The 26,726-nt window shown below is 32.8% G+C and overlaps 1 protein-coding gene across 2 annotated transcripts in view; it reads left to right on the top strand.

The window, feature by feature from the left end:
• The window catches only part of MAPk-Ak2 (MAP kinase-activated protein kinase 2), a 98,568-nt gene extending 72,584 nt beyond the window's left edge, over window positions 1-25,984 (top strand). The window contains exons 7-8 of one of the 2 annotated variants that reach the window (XM_072545712.1): window positions 2,142-2,352; window positions 22,174-25,984. In XM_072545712.1, coding sequence (XP_072401813.1) covers window positions 2,142-2,352; window positions 22,174-22,383 — 421 coding nt within the window. In that variant the 3' untranslated portion in view covers window positions 22,384-25,984. Of the gene's footprint in view, window positions 1-2,141; window positions 2,378-22,173 lie in introns of both variants that reach the window. The other variant, XM_072545713.1, reaches the window with a different exon arrangement.
• Window positions 25,985-26,726: the final 742 nt, after the last annotated feature.

Below are 26,726 nucleotides of genomic sequence, written 5' to 3'. Positions count from 1 at the left end.
GGCGGATAAGACATCAACCAGCGTCTTGTGACGAGCTAATCGTAGTGTTCTCTGCATTTCATGATCACGAAGACCATCAATAAACGTTTGAACGGCCAATTTTTCCATCATGTCTTCGGGAGCTGTTGGATAAGCATATCGTACTAATCTGGCAATATCTACCTCATATTCTTGAAGAGCCTCATCTTTCTTCTGTCTACGATTTTTAAGCTGTGACTGATATACATGCTCCAAATGTTCGTGGCCATATCGCATATTTAACCTCTTCTTCAGTTGTTCGAAATCATCGGTCTCCTCTACGGCTATGGTCTGAAGCACATCTAAGGCATCTCCTCGAAGAGCGATAGTCAGGTTTACCGCCTTTTCTTTTTCAGACCATCCATTTGCTCTTGCGGCTGATTCGAACTGTTTCATGTAGTTGTTCCATGACGATTTTCCATCGAAAGTTGGGACTTTCACATGGACAGAACCTCCACTTCCTTCAAATTTCGGCCGTGTTTCCAACTTACATTTCGTCTCTTCTTCTTTTGTCTCCACTGTAATTGGATTGTTTCCTCTCTCTGCTGTCCCTGTTTCCTCCATCTTCCTTTCCATCTCTTTAATCTTTTCTTCGAAGGCCAACATATCGGCAGCAACTTGGTTTTTTAACGAAGACACTCTATCGTCAAGAGCAGATATCTCTGAAGTGACTTTAGAGATGTTAGCAGAAACTTTGCTTTCCAGAGAAGAAATCTCGTTAGAAACTTTGCTTTCTAAAGAAGCGATGTCGCCGGATACTTTGTTCTCCAATGATGCGATGTCGCCGGAAACTTTGGCTACATCACCAGAAACTTTGGCTACATCAGAAGAAACTTTCGAAATATCGTCAGAAACTTTGTTCTCTAATGATGCGATGTCACCAGAAACTTTGGCTACATCAGAAGATACCTTCGAAATATCGTCAGAAACTTTGTTCTCTAATTTCGAAATCGACGAGATAACAGCATCTTCAAATATATAAGTCTCTGGATCTAGTCCTTCTTCTAGCAAAGCGTTCTTTAGTCGTTGGACTAACTCAGCCTTTTTTCCGGTAGAAGCTAATTCTCTGTCTTCGAGATGTCTTCTTAAATTAGTCACTGTCAGCTCATAAATCGTCGTCATTTTCACAATTTATAAATATTCACTTGTATTATTATTATAAGTCTAATTTATGTTCGATCTCACTTCTGGCACCATTTGTTGTGAATTTATTAAGAGGTTCAATATTTATAACACTTACGGATTTAATTTATTTCTTTATTTATATTAACTTATCTGACAATAATTTATTATATCCGTACGTACAAAATTCGCGAGCGCGTGTCTTGAGTATTAACTGGCCCTCCATATAAAAATGTTGTATTTATATACGAAATCCTGATATACTAGAACAGCATCGAAAGATCGCTTTGTCTTGCATCGAAAAATCGAGAAATATCTAGTTGGAGAATTCACCATAATTTGAATCTAGACTTCCACCGAAATTTCTACAATAAAACAGAATAATTAGTCATAAAAGTTAGGCCAGTATATTTATCGTAACAATACTTAGCCAGTTTCAACGTCTACTTGTGTTGTAGAAAGGAGATAATTCAATACTTTTTTAAAAACATGAAAATCTGAGATCTTATGAAGATAATCAGACCAAAAAAAACATTCTAAGTATTAAGGAAGCACCTGTACAGCCATCTGAAAATAACTTTCTCCCTCAAATGGGATAAACAAATAGATTTTTTTAAAAACTACTCTACCGATCGCGTCCATATTTTGCAAATATAGTAACTACATAAAAACTCACATAGTAACATCTGTTTTAAATGATTTTGTTGTTTATTTTAGTAATTATAAAAGATTTTAACTTGCAATAATTTTTTTGTTTATACACATTTTATAATTTTCAAAATGTTTGTTTGAAGAAAGTTGTCTGTTAAACGTTTTCATCTAAAATGCGTAGTTTTTTCACAATATTGAGATTATAAAAAAAGTCGTATTTTTGCTTAAATGTTAATAAAAAACCAAGACGCAGTAAAAATTTCATGACTCACGCCTTTTCTATTGACTTCCCCCAGATATTCCAGTTGAAAAATATTTATAGTTTAATATTTTATAATTTTTTTCTTTAGGTTATGCGGTTACCCACCATTCTACAGCGATCACGGGCTGTCCATGTCACCTGGTATGAAAAGTAGAATCCGAGCAGGTCAATTCACATTTCCAGATGCCGAGTGGAAACAAATTAGTCCTGACGCAAAACATCTTATTACCGGAATGCTTACTGTTGATCCAGCAAAAAGATTTACTATTGATCAGGTTATGAATAACCGTTGGATCGCGGTAAGAATGAATGAGGCATCATGAGGTAGAACTCTCTATTTTTAATCCACTTTTATTTTCTTCTTTTATTAATGTATTGTAATATACTCAGATGCATATACTGTCGCGTTAAAATGTTAACAAATTTTCATCTCAAATAACTTGTTATGGCCCAATTTTGATAACGGTTTTGACAAATGAACGGAAAATCATACCAGATAGTTATACATTATACGCGGAAAAACATAATTATACTTTCCGCATCTCGATTTAAAATATCTTTTGAAGTACAGCTTAGATATCTCTTGGTAAGGTAAACCGACCTAATAACCGCTCAGTTAAGGAATATTTGACTTAAGACGTAAATATTAAGGAAACGAAGTAATAGAGAAAACGGATTTAAAGTATATTTGATAGCTTCATGTTTTCTTTATCAAAATAATTAATAAAAAATTAAAAATGCAAAAAACTTTAATTCCGGCCTATGTCTAAAAATTCGTGGTAATACCGGCCTAATGGTGATCTAATTCCGTCCTGCGTATCAAAAAATGTCAATATTTATTTTAATAAGAGGTAAAAAGAAATAAATTAGACTTACTCACAATCAATTTAATTTTACTACCAAAGACGATCGGTTTCGCTTTCTAAAATTTGCAAAGCATCATCAGGTCAGTGGTACAAAGTAAATTAAATGCTGAAATTATAAAATGCCCATATTAGGGCGCTGTTTTATAAGGATATAGATCAAAAAGGTTATACATAAAAAAAAGGTTTTAGTAATTATGCCAATATTACATGTCTGTGTTTATTAATATGCATAAAATTGCTTTAGCAGACAAAGTAACAACCCACAAATTGGTAAGAGAAAAAAATCTGTTGAATTGTAATAAATTAGAAATAAACAAAATACTACTTACATTCCGGTACCAGAGTTTTTATATAGTGATTGGTGATACATAGTTCAAACTATCCCGTATTACTGATAATGAGTGATCTTCGGTCAATGTTGTAACTGTCTGACAACTTAGGAGGAAGTTTCTTGAGGGGAGGGATGTTAACAGATGATATAGGAGTAAGGTATATGTTATTGTTTGTTGAAAGAAAATGTGATGTTTTATATTATTTAAATTATTAAAGTTATTTATATTTATTAAAGAGATATATTTTGAAATGTGTGTTTAATTATTGAAAATTTTTATACAGAAAGAGGACAGTTATATAACAATGAATGAAAGTACTTGTACTAGTTTGTGGGTGTGCAATTTCTTTGACTTGAAATTATCAAACTTTGAATAAAAGCATTTAATTTCTGCTAGGCAGAGAATTGTGATGTGAAATGTTAAAATAATAAATTAAAACACAATTAGGGACAAACAGAACACAATTAACAGGACAAAACAAACATAAAACTTTAAAAAAGGAGGCTTATAGGCACTACATTACTTGCTAGGAGAGGAATTGGGTTTTTTTTTGTCTACTAGTATTTTAAGAGGTAAATTTGACAAGGTAATGTAGGTTAAAGTCTGACAGTTCTTCTGCTATTTCTAAAGTTAACTAGTTTTTGAAGCTAACAGACCTTAGTAGTTAAACAATTAAATGAACTTGAAAATGTAAGCTAATGTGTATAATATTGGCATTTTTTTAACAATCATTTGCTGAATTAAATTTAAATTTAAAATTTATGTGTGACAGTCAAATTAATTGAAATAATTTTTATATAACAAAATTTGAAATTTTTTTTAAAGAACCAGAATTACAAAATAAATTTAAGATGAGCATTTGGTAACAAATAATAATCCAAATGTGTAATAAATATACAATTTTTTTTTTTTAATATTTTGAAAACACTTATTGTCGGTGTGGACGAGCATTCTGCAATGGTATGTTTAAACTTCCTTATGTTAGTTTTATTATATTAATGTGTAAACCAGAGAAATGGATAAAATTGTTTATAGCAACAAATTCCAAAAATTAATTCGAGTTATTAATTAATTAATAATGAGGTTGGTAACTCTGGTATATGACAATTGAACGCCGGATATAGGCATGGTGTATGAATGCCGGTAACTAATGTGCTATTTAAACGGTGTAACAGTAAATTTTAGTCTTATTTTAAGTTTATAATGTACCAAAGCAAGATGTAACGTCCACGTCGGCATTGGTAAGTCTGTACAATAACTTTCTGCAACACTTTAACAATATCAAATTTACAGTCACTTATAGTTATAAGTTTAGTATCTCTATTCGACAGCGTGAGTTGTATGTGATTTAATATTAAAATAAGTTGATTTAATTAGTAATACTAGTCTGAACGATTCTCCAGTGTTGTCTTGGAATTTTAAAACCACGTTAATAGTCCACCTGACTTTTAATATTTATGATATATACTCATTATATTAGAATTTGATTTAATTCAACACGTGGTTTTAAAATTCTAAGACAACACTGGAGAATCGTTCAGACTAGTATTACTAATTAAATCAACTTATTTTAATATTAAATCACATACAACTCACGCTGTCGAATAGAGATACTAAACTTATAACTATAAGCGACTGTAAATTTGATATTGTTAAAGTGTTGCAAAAAGTTATTGTACAGACTTACCAATCCCGACGTGGACGTTACATCTTGCTTTGGTACATTATAAACTTAAAAGACTCTTATTTACTGTTGCACCGTTTAAATAGCACATTAGTTACCGACATTCATATATCATGCCTATATCCGGCGTTCAATTGTCATATACCAGAGTTACCAACCTCATTATTAATTAATTAATAACTCGAATTAATTTTTGGAATTTGTTGCAATAAACAATTTTATCCATTTCTCTGGTTTACACATTAATATAATAAAACTAATATGAAGAAGTTTAAACATACCATTGCAGAATGCTCGTCCACACCGACAATAAGTGTTTTCAAAATCTTTAAAAAAAAAAAAATTGTATATTTATTACACATTTGGATTATTATTTGTTACCAAATGCTCATCTTAAATTTATTGTGTAATTCTGGTTCTTTAAAAAAATTTTCAAATTTTGTTATATAAAAATTATTTCAATTAATTTGACTTTCACACTTAAATTTTAAATTTAAATTTAATTCAGCAAGTGATTGTTAAAAGTATGCCAATATTATACACATTAGCTTACATTTTGAAGTTCATTTAATTGTTTAACTACTAAGGTCTGTTAGCTTCAAAAACTAGTTAACTTTAGAAATAGAAGAAGAACTGTCACACTTTAACCTACATTAGCTTCTCAAATTTACCTCTTAAAATACTAGTAGATAACAAAAAAATCCAATTCCTCTCCTAGCAAGTAATGTAGTGCTTATAAGCCCCCTTTTTTAAAGTTTTATGTTTGTTTTGTCCTGTTAATTGTGTTCTGTTTGTCCCTAATTGTGCTTTAATTTATTATTTTAACATTTGACATCACAATTCTCTGCCTAGCAGAAATTAAATGCTTTTATTCAAAGTTTGATAATTACAAGTCAAAGAAATTGCACACCCACAAACTAGTACAAGTACTTTCATTCATTGTCATATAACTGTCCTCTTTCTGTATAAAAATTTTCAATAATTTAACACACATTTCAAAATATATCTCTTTAATAAATATAAATAACTTTAATAATTTAAATAATATAAAACATCACATTTTCTTTCAACAAACAATAACATATACCTCACTCCTATATCATCTGTTAACATCCCTCCCCTCAAGAAACTTCCTCCCAAGTTGGCAGACAGTTACAACATTGACCGAAGATCACTCATTATTAGTAATACGGGATAGTTTGAACTATGTATCACGAATCATTATATAAAAACTCTTGCACCGGAATGTAAGTAGTATTTTGTTCATTTCTAATTTATTACAATTCAACAGATTTTTTTCTCTTGCCAATTTGTGGGTTGTTACTTTGTCTGCTAAGGCAATTTTATGCATATTAATAAACACAGACATATAATATTGGCATAATTACTAAAACCTTTTTTTGATCTATAACTTTTTTGATCTATATCCTTATAAGACTGCACCCTAATATGGGCTTTTTATAATTTCAACATTTAATTTACTTTGTACCACTGACCTGATGATGCTTTGCAAATTTTAGAAAGCGAAACCGGTCGTCTTGGGTAGTAAAATTAAATTGATTGTGAGTAAGTCTAATTTATTTCTTTTTAACTCTTTTTAAAATGGACTCACACAAGCAACACATTCATGATTTATTTTAATATTTTGAAAGTAGGTATAAAAAATACAGAAGCATAAAAACATCAAAAAAAAAAGACCCCATTTATTAATGTACTGAGGTGTACAATTAAACAAACAATTTCCTCTGGATCATACCAAATAATATAACCTGTCTCTGGGCATCTCCAATGATATCCAATTTTTTCCATAGCTTTGATTTTGAATTTATCCTCTGTTATTTCCTCTACTAGTCCTGGAAAATGTTTCTCCTCGTAACCTACAATGACGTAGTCTAACCTAACCTAGTTGGTAGTCGCTCACTCTAAATCCATAGAATTGTTAGTTTTCTTCTTTTTTCTACCAGAACCAACATTTTTGTTTAAAATTTCAGTTTCTTTTTTATTTGCTCCATCTATCTCTCCTTTTTGTTTTTTTTTCATTCTCAATGTCTAGGTTTAATTTGACAGCTTGCGAAATTTTTATTTTTTCTGTTTTCTTACCTTCAGATCCTGCAGTTTTCTTCGTGATGTTAGTTGTTTTTTTTTCTTTTTCCGTTTTTGTTTTTTTCTTACTTCCTTTTCATTTTTTCAGCTTCTAATCTTCTCTGGTACTCCATGAAATCATCAGCAATCGGTACTATAGGTGTTAATTTTTTTGTAGCCTTTCTTTTGGACGTTTATTTTTCTGGGGAAATAAAATGCAATGACGTTGGCAATTTTGGAGGAGTGATAAAATAGGATATAGCAGAATTTATGGTAAATTGTTTTTCAAAATAGGTGCAGAAATCATGAACTATTTTGCGCCATGTAGCTTTGACAGGTCGGAATATAGCACATCAAGCGGCTGCATGATATGTATGGAATTTGAAACCAGTGCTACTAAAACAATTCCATTTTGACGACAAAACTCGCTAAATGCCAGATATATATTGCTAACATGTTCTTCCAAAAATGACACGACAGGTCGCTTAATGTTTTTTTTTGTTCAACCGTTTACTAAAACAGTTTTCCTGTTCCAACCTATTATTGGCATAGTTGGAACTAAATGTTTTGGTAGCTTTGTCTAAGGAAACAAAACCATTGGTGGTGGGATATCTTCACTAGCGGATATTGTTGCTAATACGGCCAAACATTCTTTTTCGTCGTTAGTAGTTCTAATATATACAGTTTTAGACCCTCTTTTAACTAACACTTGTTTGTCCTGTAAAGCCATGAAAAAGGCCGTCTCGCAGTTTAATATTTGGCTTTGTTCTTCTAACACATATGTGATGCTATTTTGACTGAAATAATCATATACTTCCTTAAACCAATTTCTTATCCTTTCCTCTGTAACGAAGGAACGACTAGCTGTCAGATTTTGCGTTTGGTTAGGAAATGTTGGTACCATCTATTTCCAGAAATTCCATTCTTAAATGTATTGGCTCTCTTTAGATTTAGAGGAAAACCCGCGACAGCCAAAAAAATATCCATTTTACGATTAGTTTTTCCTCATCACTATTTAAATCTGGTTGTCTTCCAATATTTTCATACACTTACTTTTGCATTCACATCTTTCAATGTACTTTTTGGTATACTATACATCTTGGAATGCTTTATAGGCAGACATGCCGCTTTTCGTGTCATTTAGGGCTCCAGTAGCTCTTCCAGCCGATCCAGTAGCTCTTGTGAATATTTATTTCTTTGCATTGGCTTGCATGTGAATAATTTAGTATTTTTTGTAGATACCATGCTAGGCTAAATTTGGGTTAGGCTGGAATTAGAGCACATGCGAAATATAATAAAATCTAATACCGCCAAGGAAAAAATAGAATTATTTTAATATCGACAAGGAAACTAAGTTCCTGTAGTTGGCTGTATACCAAGTATCAAAAAAAATTTCTTTATAAAAGGTAATATACCTTTTATGAAGGAATTTTTAAATATTTTTTTTTAATTATTTTAATGTTTTTTATAAATAATAAATTGTCAGACTATATATTTTAACTTAAGTAAGTTACAAAAAAAGTTAGGTTTTTTTGGAACAAATTATAAAGTTACAATTAAGTGCATCATACAAAAATTGTGAAACAATAAATAAATAATGCGGTCCTAAAAAACGCAGTCCTATAAATAAAATAAGGATCTATCGAGTTTATTTTTAAAGATGTTAACACTAGTTGCCGATAGGGGGTCTTGATCCAAATTGTTCCAGATTCCAAATATGCGTTTCTCACTTTTTATGCATCTGAGTGATATTATATTTCAATAAATTGATTTGAATGAAATAGAAAGACGGTTTTAGATTTAATTTCAATGCAGATCTGCCTTCCGCTTATACGTATGTCAACTTTGCGTCATATGCAGAGGCTCTCTATATGAGCCTAACCTAAAACCGTCTTTCTGTTTTATTTCTTTACTCTGTTTCTAGTACTAGAAACTAAATTCACTAATAGTCCAAGATCCCAGAACGATCAGAGATAACCTATTTTCACACAGATGAAACCTTAGAGACTCAGTAGCGTCTCGCGTGATTTGAATACCTGCGATTTATGAAACTTGCTGAGTGACACCTGGGCAGTTACCAGGTGAGAAAGGTAACTAAAAATAAGAGCTACCTTACTTAAATTTACATAACTGATTTTTATACATATTTTGTAGAATATTATTTTGAAAATACTGCAATAACTGTCAGACACTTGTCATGGACCAGAACTTTTGTCAGACGCTTTAAAGCTCCACTAAAATTAAATTAACTTTACTTACTTTTACATGTCTGATTTTTAAATATGTTAATAATGGAACTATAATAAACTTATATTTAATCAGTCAGACAAATTAGAATGACCAAACATCCCTTAAACACAAAAATTAGTTAACCCGAAGTATGAGCGCGATAGTGCTGTGCGCATAAGCCTCAGAGTAAAAAATTCAAACACATTTAGGATACTTCTGTTTTCGATCCGATTAGATATTTTTGCATCTCCATTTTAATATAATGAACTCTAGCATTAAGATAAATATTAAAGTAAATTAATGTATTGAATATATTTGGGATAATTAATTAATTCGGAGCAATTTGGTTTCATAAGAAATTATATTTACTTTATTGTAGAAAAGATACCAGTTAGGATAATTAAAAAAAAATAATTTTTGTAAAAAAATGTTCAACTAGGATTAATTGAAACAAACATTTTTTATTTGAAACAATCATATTCATTGTCGCAATTATTAGAATTTTCATCATTCAACCAATCATGATGCTGCTCATCCGAGTCATTATCTTCATCATTATCCGTTATGTTGTTGCTGACTGGTTCTTCTGCAAAAAATAGTTCAAAGAATTAAAAAGCAGAAAATCACAAACATAATAAATTCTAAACCTGAAATCAAAATATAATACCTGAAGTTTGAAGGAATTCACTAACGTTTGCTGGTAATTGGTCACCATCAAACCAATGAAAGTGATATTGGTTTTCTTCTACTCTCCACCCATTGTTTTCAGGAGTTAAAATGGTTGGTTGTTTTGCATTTGCATTATTCCATATGCTAGAAATGTAATTAGCACGGCGGAATTGTTGGAATAACTCACTTTGGCATGGTGGTAAACTGCTAGCATCAAATTTTTTTAAATTTTTGCGATCGAATTCTTCGTTAATATTAGATACGCTGTAATTATTTAAAAACAATTGAAGCCGGGCAGCATTAATGTTGCACGTATCAGGAACACTATAAATTTCGCAGATAAATTTTTGGATTATTTTGAAAATATCTTTTTGGATGCGCTCATCGATAAGCAACTCTGATTCTCCAAACTGCATGAAAGCTCGCTGATATTCATGTTTCTTCATTAATATATTGAATGGTCTTTGTTTACCCTTTTTAAAAAAGGCGGGATTAAAGTCACATCCAGTTAGAGCGTGAAACCCTGGCAAACTTCTACATAAAGATGGTCCCAAGTACTCGTAAACCTTTGTCAAATTAATGTATCTCTGGTTATTTCCGGTGCCTGCGTTTAACCATACATTCGAATCATTTTTTAAATTATGCATATGTCCTAACATAATTATCGCAATGTCAGTATCAGAACATCTAATAACAAAATTTGCTTTAACGTCTACATTACAAATATGAAAAACAATTTTAGTGTCAGCTTCTTCATGTTCAGGACACGATAAATTGTCATCAACATTGGATAAAACTTTATTATTATGAACGATGTAAGAATGACATTGTTTAGAATTAATTAATATCCGTTTTTTCTCAATAAATGGCACCATTTCATCAGATGCCCAGTGTTGAATAAAAAAATCAACGAGGGCCTGTTTGAAATTGATATTTTTAAGTTCTTGCGAAAAATTTGACGGTCTAACTTGATCGGGACCAGAAATGTTGAAATCAAATTGAGTAGACTCACGACGAAGGCCTCTTTCGTAGCCTTTGATCGAAGGAGAGAAATATTGATCAAAAATAACGTCGTATCTTGTCGCTTTTAGCTGCGTGACCATTAGAAGCATTTGTTTAGAAATACCTCCAAAAGTTTTTGGGACATTTCTCATGGTATGAAGCAAAAAGAAACCATCAATTAATAAAATATCTATTTAAGTAGGTGAGTCGTGCTCTGCACCTTTCTGCAAAGATTTCATCAAAGTTGATTTCTGGGTTTTGCAAATGAATCCATCAATATGGCACATTGATAATGGCATTGGAGTAATAGGATAGGACAAAATTTTCTCCATATCTACTTTATAATCTATAGATATTCCAAGAATTCGTCCAAAAAGATCTCTTTGTATTCGTACCTCTTGCACTTTACCACCTGCTTTGGTTTTTTTCTTTTCGGAGTAATCCAGTGTAAAGTTTTCCAATCGTGTCTTCTTAATACTTCTTTCGAATCTACTAATATCCAATTCACACTCAGAAATGAACGTTTGACGTTTAGCTTCACCATTTTTCTCTATATGAAGCAAAAAATTTTCTACGGGCTCCGACGCAGCTTTACCCGATGATATATTCATTAATAAATCTTTTGGCATTTGTGAATCGAATGGATTTATAAATAAATCAAAAGTTTCAATAAATTTTTGCAACAGCTTAGCATTAATTTTTATAGCATGGTTGGTGAGCTCGGCTGAAACATCTTGCTCCTTCTGCAGACCCAAATCTTTGTACACTGAACTGATTATTGTAGATCTAATATCATGACTCCGGGCCCATCGTTGACGTGCAGAAATTGAATTCGTAAAATGTATTATACCAGTGAGTTTCCTTGCAGCATCAGCGTTTATTGTTTGTTCAAGAACAAGATCAATAGGTTGTTTAGAAAAAGGCTTATTGGTTCTTCGAATGCCAAAAAAACCTTCTTGGAATTCTTCGTACAAATTAGGATGAGTTTCAGCAACGTTTAATAAATTTGAACAATACCTAACAGTCCAACGAGCATAGTTTTGTTGATTAAAGATAAAAAACAAATTTGTGATCTTTGGTAATACGTACTTGAAAAGATCAAAATCTCCATTACGAATACTTCTAGATAGAGTTAAATAATAGTTGACCAAGTTTATATATATTAAATAAAACTGCGCTGTTTTACCATTATCACCGTTCAAAGTCTGTTGTTTGTAAATGTAATAATTATTTAATAGTTCTTTCAAATCGTCATTTTCAATTTTAAAAGATGACACTGGAGTATTTTGCAGACGCGTAAGTTCTTTAATAATTGTATCCGATACTTCTACATTTTTAATATCCAAAAAAGATTTAAAATGTAAAATCTCCAGACCTACTGACATCAACGGATGAAGTCTCTTACACCGATTGAAGTGTTTCCCTTCCTGAAATCCAGCAACTGATCCCGAAGCTAACAAATCACTTTGCACCATCACGTTCGACAAGCCGCAATCTGCTATAAATTTTCCTATAGCTTTGAAGTATGACATCATGATATGGAATGGTCCCAAATGAATAAATAGGTTGTCAAACTTAGGTGCTTCAATAGCTTGAATTTGTAAGGCTATTTTGGCAATTGCAAGATCATAAGTAACTTGAATGCAAGATTGTTCAACTTCTTCGCAAATTTGTAAGCTTTGCTCCATTGTTTCCAAAATAACCGATGTATTTGTAGGCGACGAATTTATCGGAGATAGATAAGAAACAACTTGCTTTGCATTATTTTCATTATTACTGATCAAGCTATTGTAGCCAACCCACATCGGAAGATTTGATAAATGGCAAGCATGGCTGAGCATCCAAATTATATCAATGTTTTTGTATAATTGTAAATTTACAGGCAGTGTTTCTTCAGCTTCATAAATAGAAATTTGTAAACTATCAGTCATCTTGGGTTTTTTCATATATGGTCTGCTATCTATCTCAGTAACCTCTAGTGTTCTTCGTCGTCTTTTTCTCGATGTTCTAGGTTCTTCTCTGGTGGTAGAAGACAAATTTGGAGTTTCTAATTCATGTAAAACATTTGAGTCTACGTTTTGATAAATTATACCAACAGTGTCTTGTAACGTGTCCTTTCCACTCTTTGTTTCCACAAACCGATCAAAATTATTAAACGCAACTCCAGTACATAGATTCGGATTTAATTTGATTGCTTCAGGACATATGGTGGATTTTTGCATGGCGTAATAAGTAGCTTCAGTTTCCAGTTCTTCTACACCTGGATAGCTAATGCAATGGCCATATCTGTGAATTATGTCTATTATATTACGACTACTTGTTAAGCTTTTTAAAGCCATTCCGAGCTTAATATGCTTTGACGTCTTACATTTACCATTAAAGACAGCATATACAGCATCCTGGCTCAAAGATTGAACTAATCGAATACATTTCTTATTATTTTTTCTTTGGCTGTTACTTCCTGCAATCAGAGTAAAATAAAATTGAGATAAGCTTTCCGGCACTGAAACTTCACCGTCTTCAAGATTCTGTACAGATACTTTAATAGGTAACTTTTTTTTCTCAGCTTGTAACACTGATTTCCTTAATATTAAAGCAGCTTTATTCAAAATGTCCTGATCCTTTAAATCATCCAATAACTCCTCATCAATAACATAAACGTGTTTTGGAGCAAGTATCTTCTTATTTTGACACATTAGGAACTTGATCTCCTTCATAAATATTTTGTTTATTTTTGTCTCTAAGTTATGGGGAGTGAAATTGCCCATAATTTCTTTAGAATTTTCTGCTTCGTCGTTAAATAATTCCATGTAGTGTCTGTGGACATAAGTAAGAAAATAACATCGTCCTTTTTCTATAACATTTTTTTGTATAAAACTACAAACTTCATCAAAGACAGCTTGATGACGCTGACGAAGAGTATGCCAAGGCGTTTTAGTTGTATTTTTCTTTGTCGATATGTTGTATAAATATTCCAATTGACATTTTTTGTGGTAATATATTGTTGAATCCGTTACAGCTTGCACTTTCTCAATTAATTGCTCTGAGGCTTCCTCGTCATCTTTTAATTTTTTTTTAAGAAATCGTTTCTATCACACGCATGCAAAGGTAGTCTCTTCAGTTTATGTCTTTTAGTTTTTTGGTCACAATAAATACATGTCTGGTTTGTGTCAGTATTCATATCACTTTTAAATAAAATATTACGAGAAGAGGAATCAAGATCACATTCAACTGCAATACTAAGATCTTCCAAATTACATGACACTGGTTCAACTGATTCTAATTCAACACTCGACTCAACACTTGGCTCAGGTATTATAATAGATTCAAGTATAGTACTAGCTGGACTTGAATTTGATACTACATCCAAATCAAGAACTGTAGAATTATTTTGTTGACTTGAGGTTGATGCTGTACATAAATCATTATTAATATTAGAATTACTTGGTAAGCTTGATGTCGACGTAGCTGATATATTTTCAACAATACTCGATGCATCTGTTTTTATAGCACTTTTTGATTTTTCTGAAATGGCGGAATAATACTTCTTTGGCAAAGCAGTAAAATTTTTGTAACATTCTCGATGATAACCATTATTATACATATCATCCGGTAAAACTAAGTCTTTGAATTTTAGGTTATGGATTATTCGCTGTTTTAATACAATTTTCATTTTTTTAAATGTCTCTTCAGTAAATAACTTTAATGCATTACTGGATTGTTTACAAAATATACATTTTGAATTGTTTTCTTCCATGATTTTCACTATTGCAAATAACTTAATATTACTCACAAAGTACACGATATAAACAACAAAAACATGTGCTCTGACAGATTCGAATTAAACTATAATAGATATTATAGGTTAGGCGCAAGGGGCACATACACAGTAGAGTGACATATTGTGAGTTAAAGAAAAAGAACCGAGATATTATAGACGTCTCACTAACTCTGAAATGCAAGCACAGCACTCTCGCACTTATATTTCTGATTAACTAATTTTTGTGTTTAAGGGATGTTTGGTCATTCTAATTTGTCTGACTGATTAAATATAAGTTTATTATAGTTCCATTATTACCATATTTAAAAATCAGACATGTAAAAGTAAGTAAAGTTAATTTAATTTTAGTAGAGCTTTAAAGCGTCTGACAAAAGTTCTGGTCCATGACAAGTGTCTGACAGTTATTGCAGTATTTTCAAAATAATATTCTACAAAATATGTATAAAAATCAGTTATGTAAATTTAAGTAAGATAGCTCTTATTTTTAGTTACCTTTCTCACCTGGTACCTGCCCAGGTGTCACTCAGCAAGTTTCATAAATACGCAGGTATTCAAAGCACACGAGACGCTACTGAGACTCTAAGGTTTCATCTGTGTGAAAATAAGTTATGTCTGATTGCTCTGGGATCTTACTCTATAAGAATTTTTGCCGTGATGAACGACATGTGGAATGCAAATTTTAGATTCCCTTATCGACTAATTTATCAATCTGTTTGCTTTGTAAGTTTTAGAAAGCGCAGTGGTAAAAATTTTAATTTAGTTTCAAGTAGGAAATCTTAGGATTTCTAATGTTGATTTGAATGAATTTGAAATCTATATTATGTGTTTTATTTTCACAAGATCTTATTTTATTTTAAAAAATTAATACACACTTTTCTACAGAGGCGCCTCGTCCCATGACGCGACATCCCTTGAGCGACGCTTCACTACCTAAAATTTAGCAGAACGCATTTTTTTCTTTATTGTTCGTCAAATTTTGCACGCTTTCTGTCTGCATTTAAAACTTGTTCTTCTGTGGCGTTGTTTATTAGAATTTCTAATTTGTCACAAAGTTTACAAGTGTCTTTTTTCAGTGGTTTTCTTTTGAAATTAAAATGACTTAAAAAAACGTTTTTGTACTTCGAAAAGGACACAGGTGAATTATTTCTGCTTGTACAAATCGTACATAATGGGCAATGTAGTGTCTGGTCGTAAGTACATGGAACTTGTTTTTTCCCTTACATAATGAGACTTATATTTTGTAAATTGTTCAATATGTTCTATTATTTATTGAAATCGTTCTTCTGATATTGTATTTTTTCCGCCTGCTTTACCTCTTAAGTCTCTAACTCCTTCTATCCTTTTTTTATTTTAAGGCATTATCTATTCTTGCACTCGAAATTCTTAGGGTTTCAAATGTTGTGCAAACTACGTGGCCATTAATATTGTATACCCTGGAGTGCATTTTTTTAGTAGAATTTTGTTTTCTTTTTCTTTTTATTGGACCTTCTTGAACCATGGCGCAAATTAAGGCACGTTGAGCATCATGCGAACTTACTTCATAAAATTTGTCATATTCTTTTTTAGCATTTTCAATGCCAACTTCCGTTAGACAGTCACATTTGCACAAATACTGACGAAACTCTTTTTTTAGTTCTTTTTCTCCTTTTTCTCCCTTTATTTGTACGGCCCTGAAATTGTTTTTTCTTTAGATTTTACGCCATTTTTTCCCCGTCATTTTCTTCTTTTATCAGATTGCTCCATCTCTACAATATTGTTATCTTCATTAATATTGTAATATTTTATTACAATACCGGGTTAACTGATTAACGATTGCGTTTGGGGGATGGGGTTGTTTCCCTTGGGTATGTGGCTGATACATTACAGTCGCATAGTCTTATTATGCTAAATCTAAGTCGCTTAGTTGGATATTTTCAAATGTTTACATACACTTAGTCGATTTGACGTTTGGCTAAAAGTAAAATATTTTCCTAAATACAGATTTCCAGGCTTTGGTGATTTTTTCCCAAATAGATAACGTGATTACGTGATAGATGGCGGCATTATTTCAATAAACTTGAATTTGGCGCTTAGTCGAGTTATGCATAACGCGGTCCAATTGTTTGCTCGTTGTTGGTCCCAAGGAATCTACTTGCAGTAGATTATAATACTTTACACTATGTTGAAGTGACATATGAAGATAAAGAAACGTGTATAGAATTAAACAAAGGAGAGTTGGCATGTTCACCTATGGCAATCATTAATATGGATACCCAGCCGAACTGTATCTTAAAGGAATTATATGATAGAACTCCCAACACCACCTGCAATATAGTAGAGTACATGATAAAGGAAGCCAGTTGGTTGAAAATGAGCACACCGAACCTCTGGCTAGTCATTCCACCATATGCTATACATGACTGGCCTTTTGGCTTTGCCAGTGCTATTAACTTAGGAAAAAAAACCGGACGCTATAAATTTAGCTATAATGTACAATGGTTCTCGATCCGAATATATAATAAATCAAACCAGTTTTATAAAGCTGTTACCAAAATGCGTTGCTCAGACCCGGAACATAACATTACTGACATCCAGTAAAGGATTGGAAACAGCAATTGGAAGTTACTTAAAGACTCCCGTCAGCCCCATTGAAGAGCTCATGCAGAGGCCAATAACAGTCCCAGACATAATATAAACAATCGGAGAGGTAAGTTGCCAAATATAGTACTTGAGGCAGAGCAGTTAGACCAAGACATATTCGAACACTCGTGGAAAACCATTGCCATCCATCAGTGGATTCCTCATTTAACCACAGGACTAGTGACTATATTCATTGTTATGTTGATTGTCATTATGTGGAAGGTAGTCAGATATATTCGGAATGCTAAGAGAGCCAAAAAACAAAGGCATCAAGGTTCCTACATCCAACCTCATCCAGCGCCTCGAAGACATACCATATCACAACCTTTACGTAGAACTTTCGGGACAGTCCCACCTAGATCAGTTTCACTCAATGACCTTAGATTTGAATTAGATAGTATAACTGAATCATAAATTCTAAATTTTCAAGTTATAGGTAGCACTACTCGGGTGAGATAGTAATTCAAAAACCGAGTAAATTATTATGAGCTCTGGTGGGACTCTTTCCGTGTTATCGAGCCCTAGGTGACTTGGTTTGCTGGTGTATCTCCCAAAAATTTTCGTACACATCTGGACGTCGCGAGGAGTACAGCTTTCTGCATGGTCTTGTCTGGGCCAGCATGGTACTGTCTGGGTACTTTCCATTCTCCATTGTCTCCTGATTTGTATTTCTAGATCTCTATACTTGGCGATCTTTTCGTTGTATTTAACACGCAAATTATTGGTGTTAGGTATCGCCACATCAATAAGTGTTGTTTGCCTGGTAAGTTTATTAACTAGTATGAGATCCGGTATATTATGTGCCACTAGTTGGTCTGTGAGTACAGTGCGGTCCCAGTATAACTTGTAGTTATCATTTTCAAGCATTCTGTCTGGGACATATTGATAATAAGGAGGATGGTCGGTTTGGAGAAGTCCCAGTTTGTCAGCTAGTTCTTGGTGGATAATCTTTCCTACTGAGTCATGGCGTTCTTTATAATCAGTTCTGACAAACGCCTGGCAGCCTCCGGTAAGATGTTGGATGGTTTCTTGGGCTTGGCATCCATATTGGCATTTGTAATTTTGGACTTAAGGATCTTTAACAATATATTTCAGGTAATTTTTAGTTGGAATTACCTGATCCTGAATGGCGAGTAGAAAGCCCTCAGTCTCAGGTAACATCTTTCCTGATGTCAACCAATAGTTCGACGCTGTATTGTCGACATATTCTTGGCTGATCTCATTGAGATGTCGCCCATGCAGAGGTTTACTCATCCAGGTGTGCATTTTTTCTTGATTAGTCAGATGGTTTATGCGCATTTCTTGTTCCCTCAGTTTTAGCGGCGTTGTATCATCTACTGTGCAAATTGCTCGATGTAAGGTAGATGTCTCAGCCTGCACCTGAAAATAAGTTCTTAAATTAGCAACATGTTTATCCAATTGCTCACCTATGTCCATAAGTCCTCTTCCCCCTTGATATCGCGGTAATGTTGTTCTCTCTACTGCACTGCGTGGATGGTGTTTTTGCGCCTTTGTGAGAAGTGTTCTTACTTTCCGCTGAAGACTCTATATCCGTTTTTGACCACTTTATAATACCAAATGAGTAGCTCAGCGCAGAACAGGCGTATGTATTTAATGCCTTAAACAAATTTTTACTATTAAGATATGACCGATTTAGTTGTCTTATTCTTCGTACGAACTCGAACGGAAGTTAGTTCGGTTTTCATTATGCTCAATTTTTCGCGCTTGCTGTACTCCGAGATATTTGTACATATCATTTTCACCCATTTCTTCGATGTTTTGGCCATCTTGCATATCGAAACCTCCGGGCTGAACCTTTCCTCTGACTATATTTAGTATACGGCACTTGTCTAGTTCAAAATGCATACCAATATCATTTGAGAAAGTTTCTACAGTTTTTAGCATCTGATCTAGGTGGTTTCGAGTGGAAGCCATTAATTTCAAATCATCCATATACACCAGATGATTAAGCTTCGCCACAACAGTGTTGTTATTTTTGATGGTAAATCCTGAGTCAGTGGAGTTCAGCAGCTGAGATAGTGGGTTCATCGCTAGGCAGAACCAAAGTGGACTCAACGAGTCTCCCTGGAAAAGGCCCCGGTTAATAGGGATATCTTCAGTTTCGATATTGGTTTCACCAGTTATTTGAAGGTGAATTTTAGACTTCCAGTCTGCCATTATATGCTTCAAAAAGGTCACGAGATTATCATCGACTTTATATATTTTCAATATATCTATAAGCCATTCATGCGGTACTGAATCAAAAGCCTTCTTGTAGTCAATGAAGGCAGTAAAAAGGTTTCTTTTTTTGGTGTATGCCTGGTTAGAAATGACTGAGTCGATGATAAGTTGTTGTTTGCAGCTCATGGAGCCCTTAGCGCATCCTTTCTGTTGAGGATCTATGATATTGTTCAGAGCACAGTATTGGTAGATACGCTGGGCCATACAGGATGTGACCAATTTGTACAAAGTTGGAAGACAAGTAATTGGGCGGTACTTGGCTGGATCTTGGGTGTTATTTTGATCCTTCGGTATTAGATAAGTGGTTTCCTGAGTAAGAAATGATGGTATTTCCTGTGAATTAGAAATAATATTATTAATCAATACTGTTAAAAGCTCATGAACGCTCCAAAACTTCTTTAGCCAGAAGTTTTGAACTCCGTCTGGTCCAGGAGATTTCCAGTTATGAAGCTCTTTGAAATGTTCTTGATAATGAAAGCCTTCTTCAGTGGTGAAAGGCTCGTAAAGAATATTCCTGTAGTGTTGACAGTTGTTCGTCGTGTCTTCAATCCATCCAAATTGTTGTTATGAGTAGCTAGCGTCGAAAGTTGGTTTCCCCAAAACTCATGAATTTCTTCTTGGCTTGGGTAGGATGTACTTACATTTTCTACAGTGGAATTCAGTTTTCTATAGAAAGCCTTCTCTGCATTCTCAAAAAGTATATTGTCGCATTTACGGTTGTTACTAACTTTGTATCTCCTTAGGCGACCTGAATAAACGGAGCATTTTTGTTTTAATGTGTCTAGGCAGTGTTGAGCTGTGTTGTTTTCTGTATCATGTTGTGAGTGTCTTGGAGTGTTCAGAATTATTTCTTCAGTTCTTTTAATTACTTTTCGACTTCTTACTCCTCGGATGTATTCTGTAATTTTTCCAATATACCTGCGCAATAATTCAATTTTCCTCAACAGTCTTTTTTCCCAGGGTGCAATTCTGTTTTCAGTCCTTCCGATATTAGTTCCCCGTCGTATTCTGATCTTAATGCCCATAACATTAGCAATTGCTGTTGCTGCACAGTAAATCAGCATATGCAAATATTTTAATGTATGGGCTTCCACGATATAATTGGGTAGAACTTCAGTGTTCCTAATTTGTAACAGCGCACCTAGTTTCTTACAAGAGTTTATTTTTGGTAGCGGTGGTTTGCTAAGTGGGTTTGTACCATTAAACTCTTGTACGGCACGTGCCATTTCTCTTACCAGGCTATCGTGCAAGTCGTTGTTGTCCTGCTGCGTATTAACAGGTTGAGTTTCTTGTATGAGGGGCTCAGGAATCTGCTCATTAGGGATTTCATTATGGACTTGATCCACAGGGTCCACAGGATCCTCTTGGTTATGAATCTCCCGTTCGACTTCGCTTCTGATGGTATCGCGTCTAGCCTCTGGGATAAGATTATTTCTTATAATTACCCGGTATTGATCTGCTATTCGCTGTTCAGATACTTGAATCTCTGGGTACTCCCTGCAAAATTCGGCATACAGTTCTTGTCGATAGCCGATCGTTTCTCGACCGAGGTTCGTCACCTTGTAATAGAAACGGAAAATGTTTTCATTATTAGACACAGTCCATTTCATGCGCTGCCTCGGTCGTCCCGCTTGGGTGAGCGCTGGCTGATGTTCCAGCGCAGCACCTTCAGCGAGTGGAGCTCTTGTTGTTGATTGGCTCACTTGTTGTTGTTGTTGTTGTTGAGCTGTAGCTGATTGTATGACAGGGGCCCGCCTCCTCAACACTCTGCCACCGACGTCCCGCATGCTGTGACGTCCAGCGCCGGCTCCAGACGTGCCCTGGCGATCCCCAATTTTAAACTATTAATATTATTTTATATTGCATGTATTTAGATAGTTTCTATTGGTCTGGTTCTGGTAGAGTGACCAATATGTTGAATCACAAATTAGTCTATTAATTTGCAATCTCACATTAACCTTAATTTTCTGAAATTGTATAGTTTCACCGTGTATAATTGTGAAACATATCGATTACTTGCTTAATTACAGTTTGTTCGAGTTCCTGCAGGAAATGCCTGCAATCATTTCCTCGGTTCAAATTATATTTGCTAGCTCTCAAAAGTCAAAGGTTTTGTTCTATGCAGAGGACAATATACTAATTTGATGAATCGTAGCATTTTAGTGATATTATAAATATAGCTTCGGGACTAGTTTAGGACGCAGTCTATTATAAATTTTTACCTCAACAACAACTATAGTGTAATAATTCAGTAGCTGTCAATAAAACTATATTTTACTCCACGACTTCAACATTTTATTTTATCATCGTCAATCGAGAAGAATCGGACAAAGGGCATTATTTAGAAATAATTCGAATTTATAATTACATTCGTATTTGTCGATTGATCCAGCTCGAAGGACCATAGAACTTTTTCTGCATAGAATAAAACCTTTGACTTTTGAAAGCTAACGAATATAAATTGAACCGAAGTAATGATTGCAGGTATTTCCTCAATAAAATATTAGGCAATAGTTTGCAAATAATTAAGTTTAATGTGAGATTACAAATTAATGGACTAATTTGTGATTGAACACCTAGTTTTCTTTTGATCTAACAAAAAATTTAATTTTTAGCAATACGCCGCCGTCCCACAAACGCCCCTTCACACTAATCGAGTTCTAAAAGAAACTGTGGAACTTTGGCCCGAAGTACAGGAGGAGATGACCCGTTCACTGGCAACCATGCGTGTAGACTATGATCAAGTTCAAATCAAAACTTTGGAAAACTCCAATAATCCTCTCCTTAATAAAAGGCGGAAAAAGAACGCCATTACCACCAACTAGTGCAATTTTTTTTACGTTTAATTTATAGTATTTTAATATATTACTTCGGATCTTAAATTAGCTTAAGTGCATTTATGTATTACTTAGACGCTGTTGTGCATCGTTTAAATATCTACAGTCATACTAGCACCCTTAGATAAAGTTATTGTAAGATACAATCTCAAAAGAAATATTCGTCGTATTAACCCTTTCAGACCTGACTTTTTCTCTGTAGAAAAAAAATTTTCTATTGAATCTTCTTAATGGAAGATGTAATAGGCTAAAATCATATTTTTGACATTTTTGTTCAGGTAGTCGTTTGAGAGAATGTCCCACTGCAATAGACATTGGGAATTTTAATATTTGTATATTTGTATTATTTTTATTAAATATATTATATTTGTATTAAGCAAATGTTGAGTTAATTTAAATGAAAATATATGAAACAATTTTTGATCTTTACAAAACATAAATATACATTACATTTTTCACAAAAAAACATGCGTTTTCCCTTTACACCCAACATTTTTTTGCATCTGGATGCTTCCTTTTTTGTTGTCATACTCGGGTAAATGATCTATTTTATCCATCATTATTTCCTTCAATGATCTAATTTCCACTCTTGGTCTTTTTGGAGTATGGGGAGAATTCTCATTTGACATTTTGGGACGACCAATGCTTCTTTTTTTGGTTTTCCCACTAATTAGCGCCTTAGCAATTTGTATTTTAAAATCTAACAAATCCATTTGATCTTTAGAAGGTAAACTAAGCTGCTCCCTTTTATATTCTAGCCAACTATTGGCACAAGCAAAATCAAAGGCATGGAAGATTAAACGCAATGTCCATTTTTTTTACTTAGATTCTATAATATGACAATATGATGTTTCTAAAGTTGTTACAGCCTCTGAATGACATTTTCTTGTACTAAACTTGCATTTCTTTCATCTCATTTCTAGTTTTGGTTTGTTCTTTTTTTGTAGATGATTTTAAATTCTTCTGTAAAGTATCAACAGTGTTGTATATTTATTGCTCCTCCTAAAAATACCGAAGGTGAGAATGTTGTTTAGTACTAATAAATATTTTTTATCTAGATTAGATAATTCATGAAAAGAGCCTGGAACATCGCCCATAGACAAAACAGGAATGTCTGCATCAATTCCTTCATTACAGAAATCTTCTATGTCTGATTGATCTTCAAGTTGAGATAAAACATTATTAGCTAATTGTTAAAATTCATTGTCATCTTTTAAAAAGGACCTTAGAATATCTTGGTCTTTTGGATTATCCGGATTAAAACCTAAAACAAAAATGTCAATATAGACCTGTAGTCCATTGCAATGGACATCATATTTTAATGTTTTTTATCGACAAAAAACAACAATAAATCATCTATTTCAAATAAGCAGTATAAAAAATGATGTCTACTATTATATAAAATAATATTTGGTTACATATAATAAATTTACGACTTGAAGAAACATGATATTACTTACGCTTTGAGGGGTACCGTGAATTCGCTATGTCACGCTAGCTTTAAAAACAGTTAACTCGGCTATGATTCAAACTAAACTAAAATTTTTATGACTAATAGTAACTGAGATATGCAAAATAAAAAATATGTAGTTGTCAGCAATTTACAGGAGTTTAATTTTGATGTAGTGCTTATGTAAATGTATGTCCATTGCAATAGTCACCGGGTCTGAAAGGGTTAAAGCATTTGGAGTCGGTAGAAATATCTCGATGGTTTAGAAAGCGAATTAACTTATCTTAATGAATCCCGAAAATAAATTATTACTCTATTACGCACTTATGGTACTATTACCGTCTAGAATGCTAAAAAAGGCACATTTCAACATTTTTTTTATCTTAATTGTTATATATGGCAATTAGACTTCTTGTATATTATTAAACAATTTTTGAAGATTACAAAAATTTTTCTTCTGTTTTTTTTTCGTTGTTCGTGTATTTTAAAGATGGCACTGAACATTTTTCGTCCAAAAATTACTGCTACATGGCGGACAGTTAATCTGTGGAACGACAAAAAATGGCGTACAATTTTTTTTTTTTTTTTCGATATTACAGTCTCAAATTTTTTTTTATATAGTTTTTTGTCAAATTGTCGTAAACTATCATAGAAAAACCGAAGCAAACAAAGTGCGTCAAGGTTTATTAAAATTTAGACTCTTCGACTAGATCCAGAGATTAAAAGATTTTGAGAAAAATTACCTTTTTAAAACTGGCATACAGTTATGTCCGGATAATAAACCTTGATGCGTTTTGTTTGTTTTGGTTTTCTCTACGATAGTTTACTACAATTTGACCAAAAAAAAAATAATAAAATTTTTGTGACTGAAAAAGTCAAAAAATTTCAATTTTTAAAAGTTTTTTCAAATGTCCGCCATTCTGTGTTTTTTTAAGAATTTACAATTTTTCTGGTACACTATTAACAGGCTACTTCTTTTTTAAAACCCTTCTCGAATTTTGTATTTCAGATTAGCCGTTCCAGAGATTATCGACGACGCCATCGTCGTATCGAGATAAGACGCCATCTTTAAAACACAATACCAATGAAAAAAAAAAAGTAATAAAAGTAAAAAGTAAAAGTAAAAAATAAATAAATAAGTAAAATGTAATCCTTTAAATGCAAAATAATATTAAAAAAAGTTTGATTGACATATATTATAGATAGGATACAAAAAAATTGTTGAAAATGTGTCATTTTGTAGCACTTATGACATAGTAATAGCACCGAAGTTCACTAAATGCATGGAAAATGCAATTTTTCCACATTTCTGTATGGATCTTTTTGATAGTAAATTTCTTTTGAGAGTATCACGATTTGTTTAAAAGGATCAGTCATATGTTTGTTTTTCGTCATGTTGCGTCTATTAGAAAATGTTAAAAAGCATAAGCTATTTGTTATAATGGGTTCAAAAAATAATCTAACCAAAACTTCACATATCAATTGCCGAAATTACTGTTATAGGTAGTGACGAGGAGTGGAGATTTTAAATCCTCAATCTGGCTCTACCTAATATTTGTTGTCAGTGACTATATTGGTTATTTAAACCTAAATTTTTTAAAAGTATTTATCAAAGTTATGCTCATATTCTTTCCTGTTTTCTTGGAATATGTATATGCAGGTGACAAAATATATGTTATCAGTATTTTTGTTTTATTAATATCTTCAAAAGTTAGTACTTTTAGTGTATTTTGCTTGTTTTTCAAAACAAGAATTATTATATTCGTTCAAAGTACTAGTAAGTAGTTATTCCGTTTGTTTTATCTGTTTCTCAAAAAAATGTTTGTTCAGTATATTATTTTTATTAATAAGTTATATTCTAGTTAAAAGTACCGATGCACAATGCGTTTTTATTTTTAAAATTAGAACTGAAATTTTAGTTTTATAAGACAAGAATGATGGCGTATATAAATGGCTATGCAACCATTGACGTATTATTTATTAACATAAGTTTTTAAATTGTTTTCATAACTTTTTGCGTTATGAAACTTTTGCACTAGCACCTCAAAATAAACGCCATTCTCTTGACTAAATTTTGTCCATTTGTTTGGGAACATCTGGTATGCTTATCTGGTTCAATAAAGTATATTTTTTATGAAACAGTGTATTCTTTAAAATCATTAACAAACTTAAAGATGTAAACGGAGTAGAAATAGCAGATAGCAAATCAGAAATAAGGGATTGGAAAAATGATAAACAACAAATCGCCTGGAAAAGATGGAATAACTGCAGAGATGCTGAAATATGGTGGAAAGGTGATAATTAATACTCTATATTCCCTTGTTAACAAGATATTAAAAAAAAAAGAATCCCAAACTGAAAGGAATCTCAATGTAATGTATAAACTAACAAAAATTTTAACCAATAGATTGACGACAAAATTCGACGGATACCAGTCGAAAGAACAAGCTGGTTTTAGAAAGGGATTCAGCACAAGTGACCATTTACTAAGTATGAAAATAATTATAGAACGAGCAAATGAATACCACATTTCTTTATATATAGCGTTCATAGATTTCAAAAAGGCTTTCGACAGTGTCGAACATTGGGCAGTGAAAAGTTCTTTGATTACTTAACAGTAGAATTAACCACAGATATACGGAACTAATATCCAATATATATGAGGAAGTCAAAACAACAAAGTATACGAAGGAACAAAATCAATACAAATAAATAGATACGTGAGACAGGGTGACACAATATCACCGAAACTTTTCAATCAGGCTCTGGAAGATATTTTTAAAAGATTAGAATGGGAAGAAAAAGGTGTAAAAATTTGTGGACAACGCTTGAACCGTTTAAGATACGCTGATAAGATCGCATTGATATCCGATAAAAAAGA

The sequence above is a fragment of the Diabrotica undecimpunctata genome, chromosome 10, assembly GCF_040954645.1.
Source record: "Diabrotica undecimpunctata isolate CICGRU chromosome 10, icDiaUnde3, whole genome shotgun sequence".
Classification (NCBI taxonomy): Eukaryota; Metazoa; Arthropoda; class Insecta; order Coleoptera; family Chrysomelidae; genus Diabrotica; species Diabrotica undecimpunctata.
The sequence above is the reverse complement of the archived record's forward strand: the minus strand, read 5'-3'. Positions and strand labels throughout refer to the sequence as shown.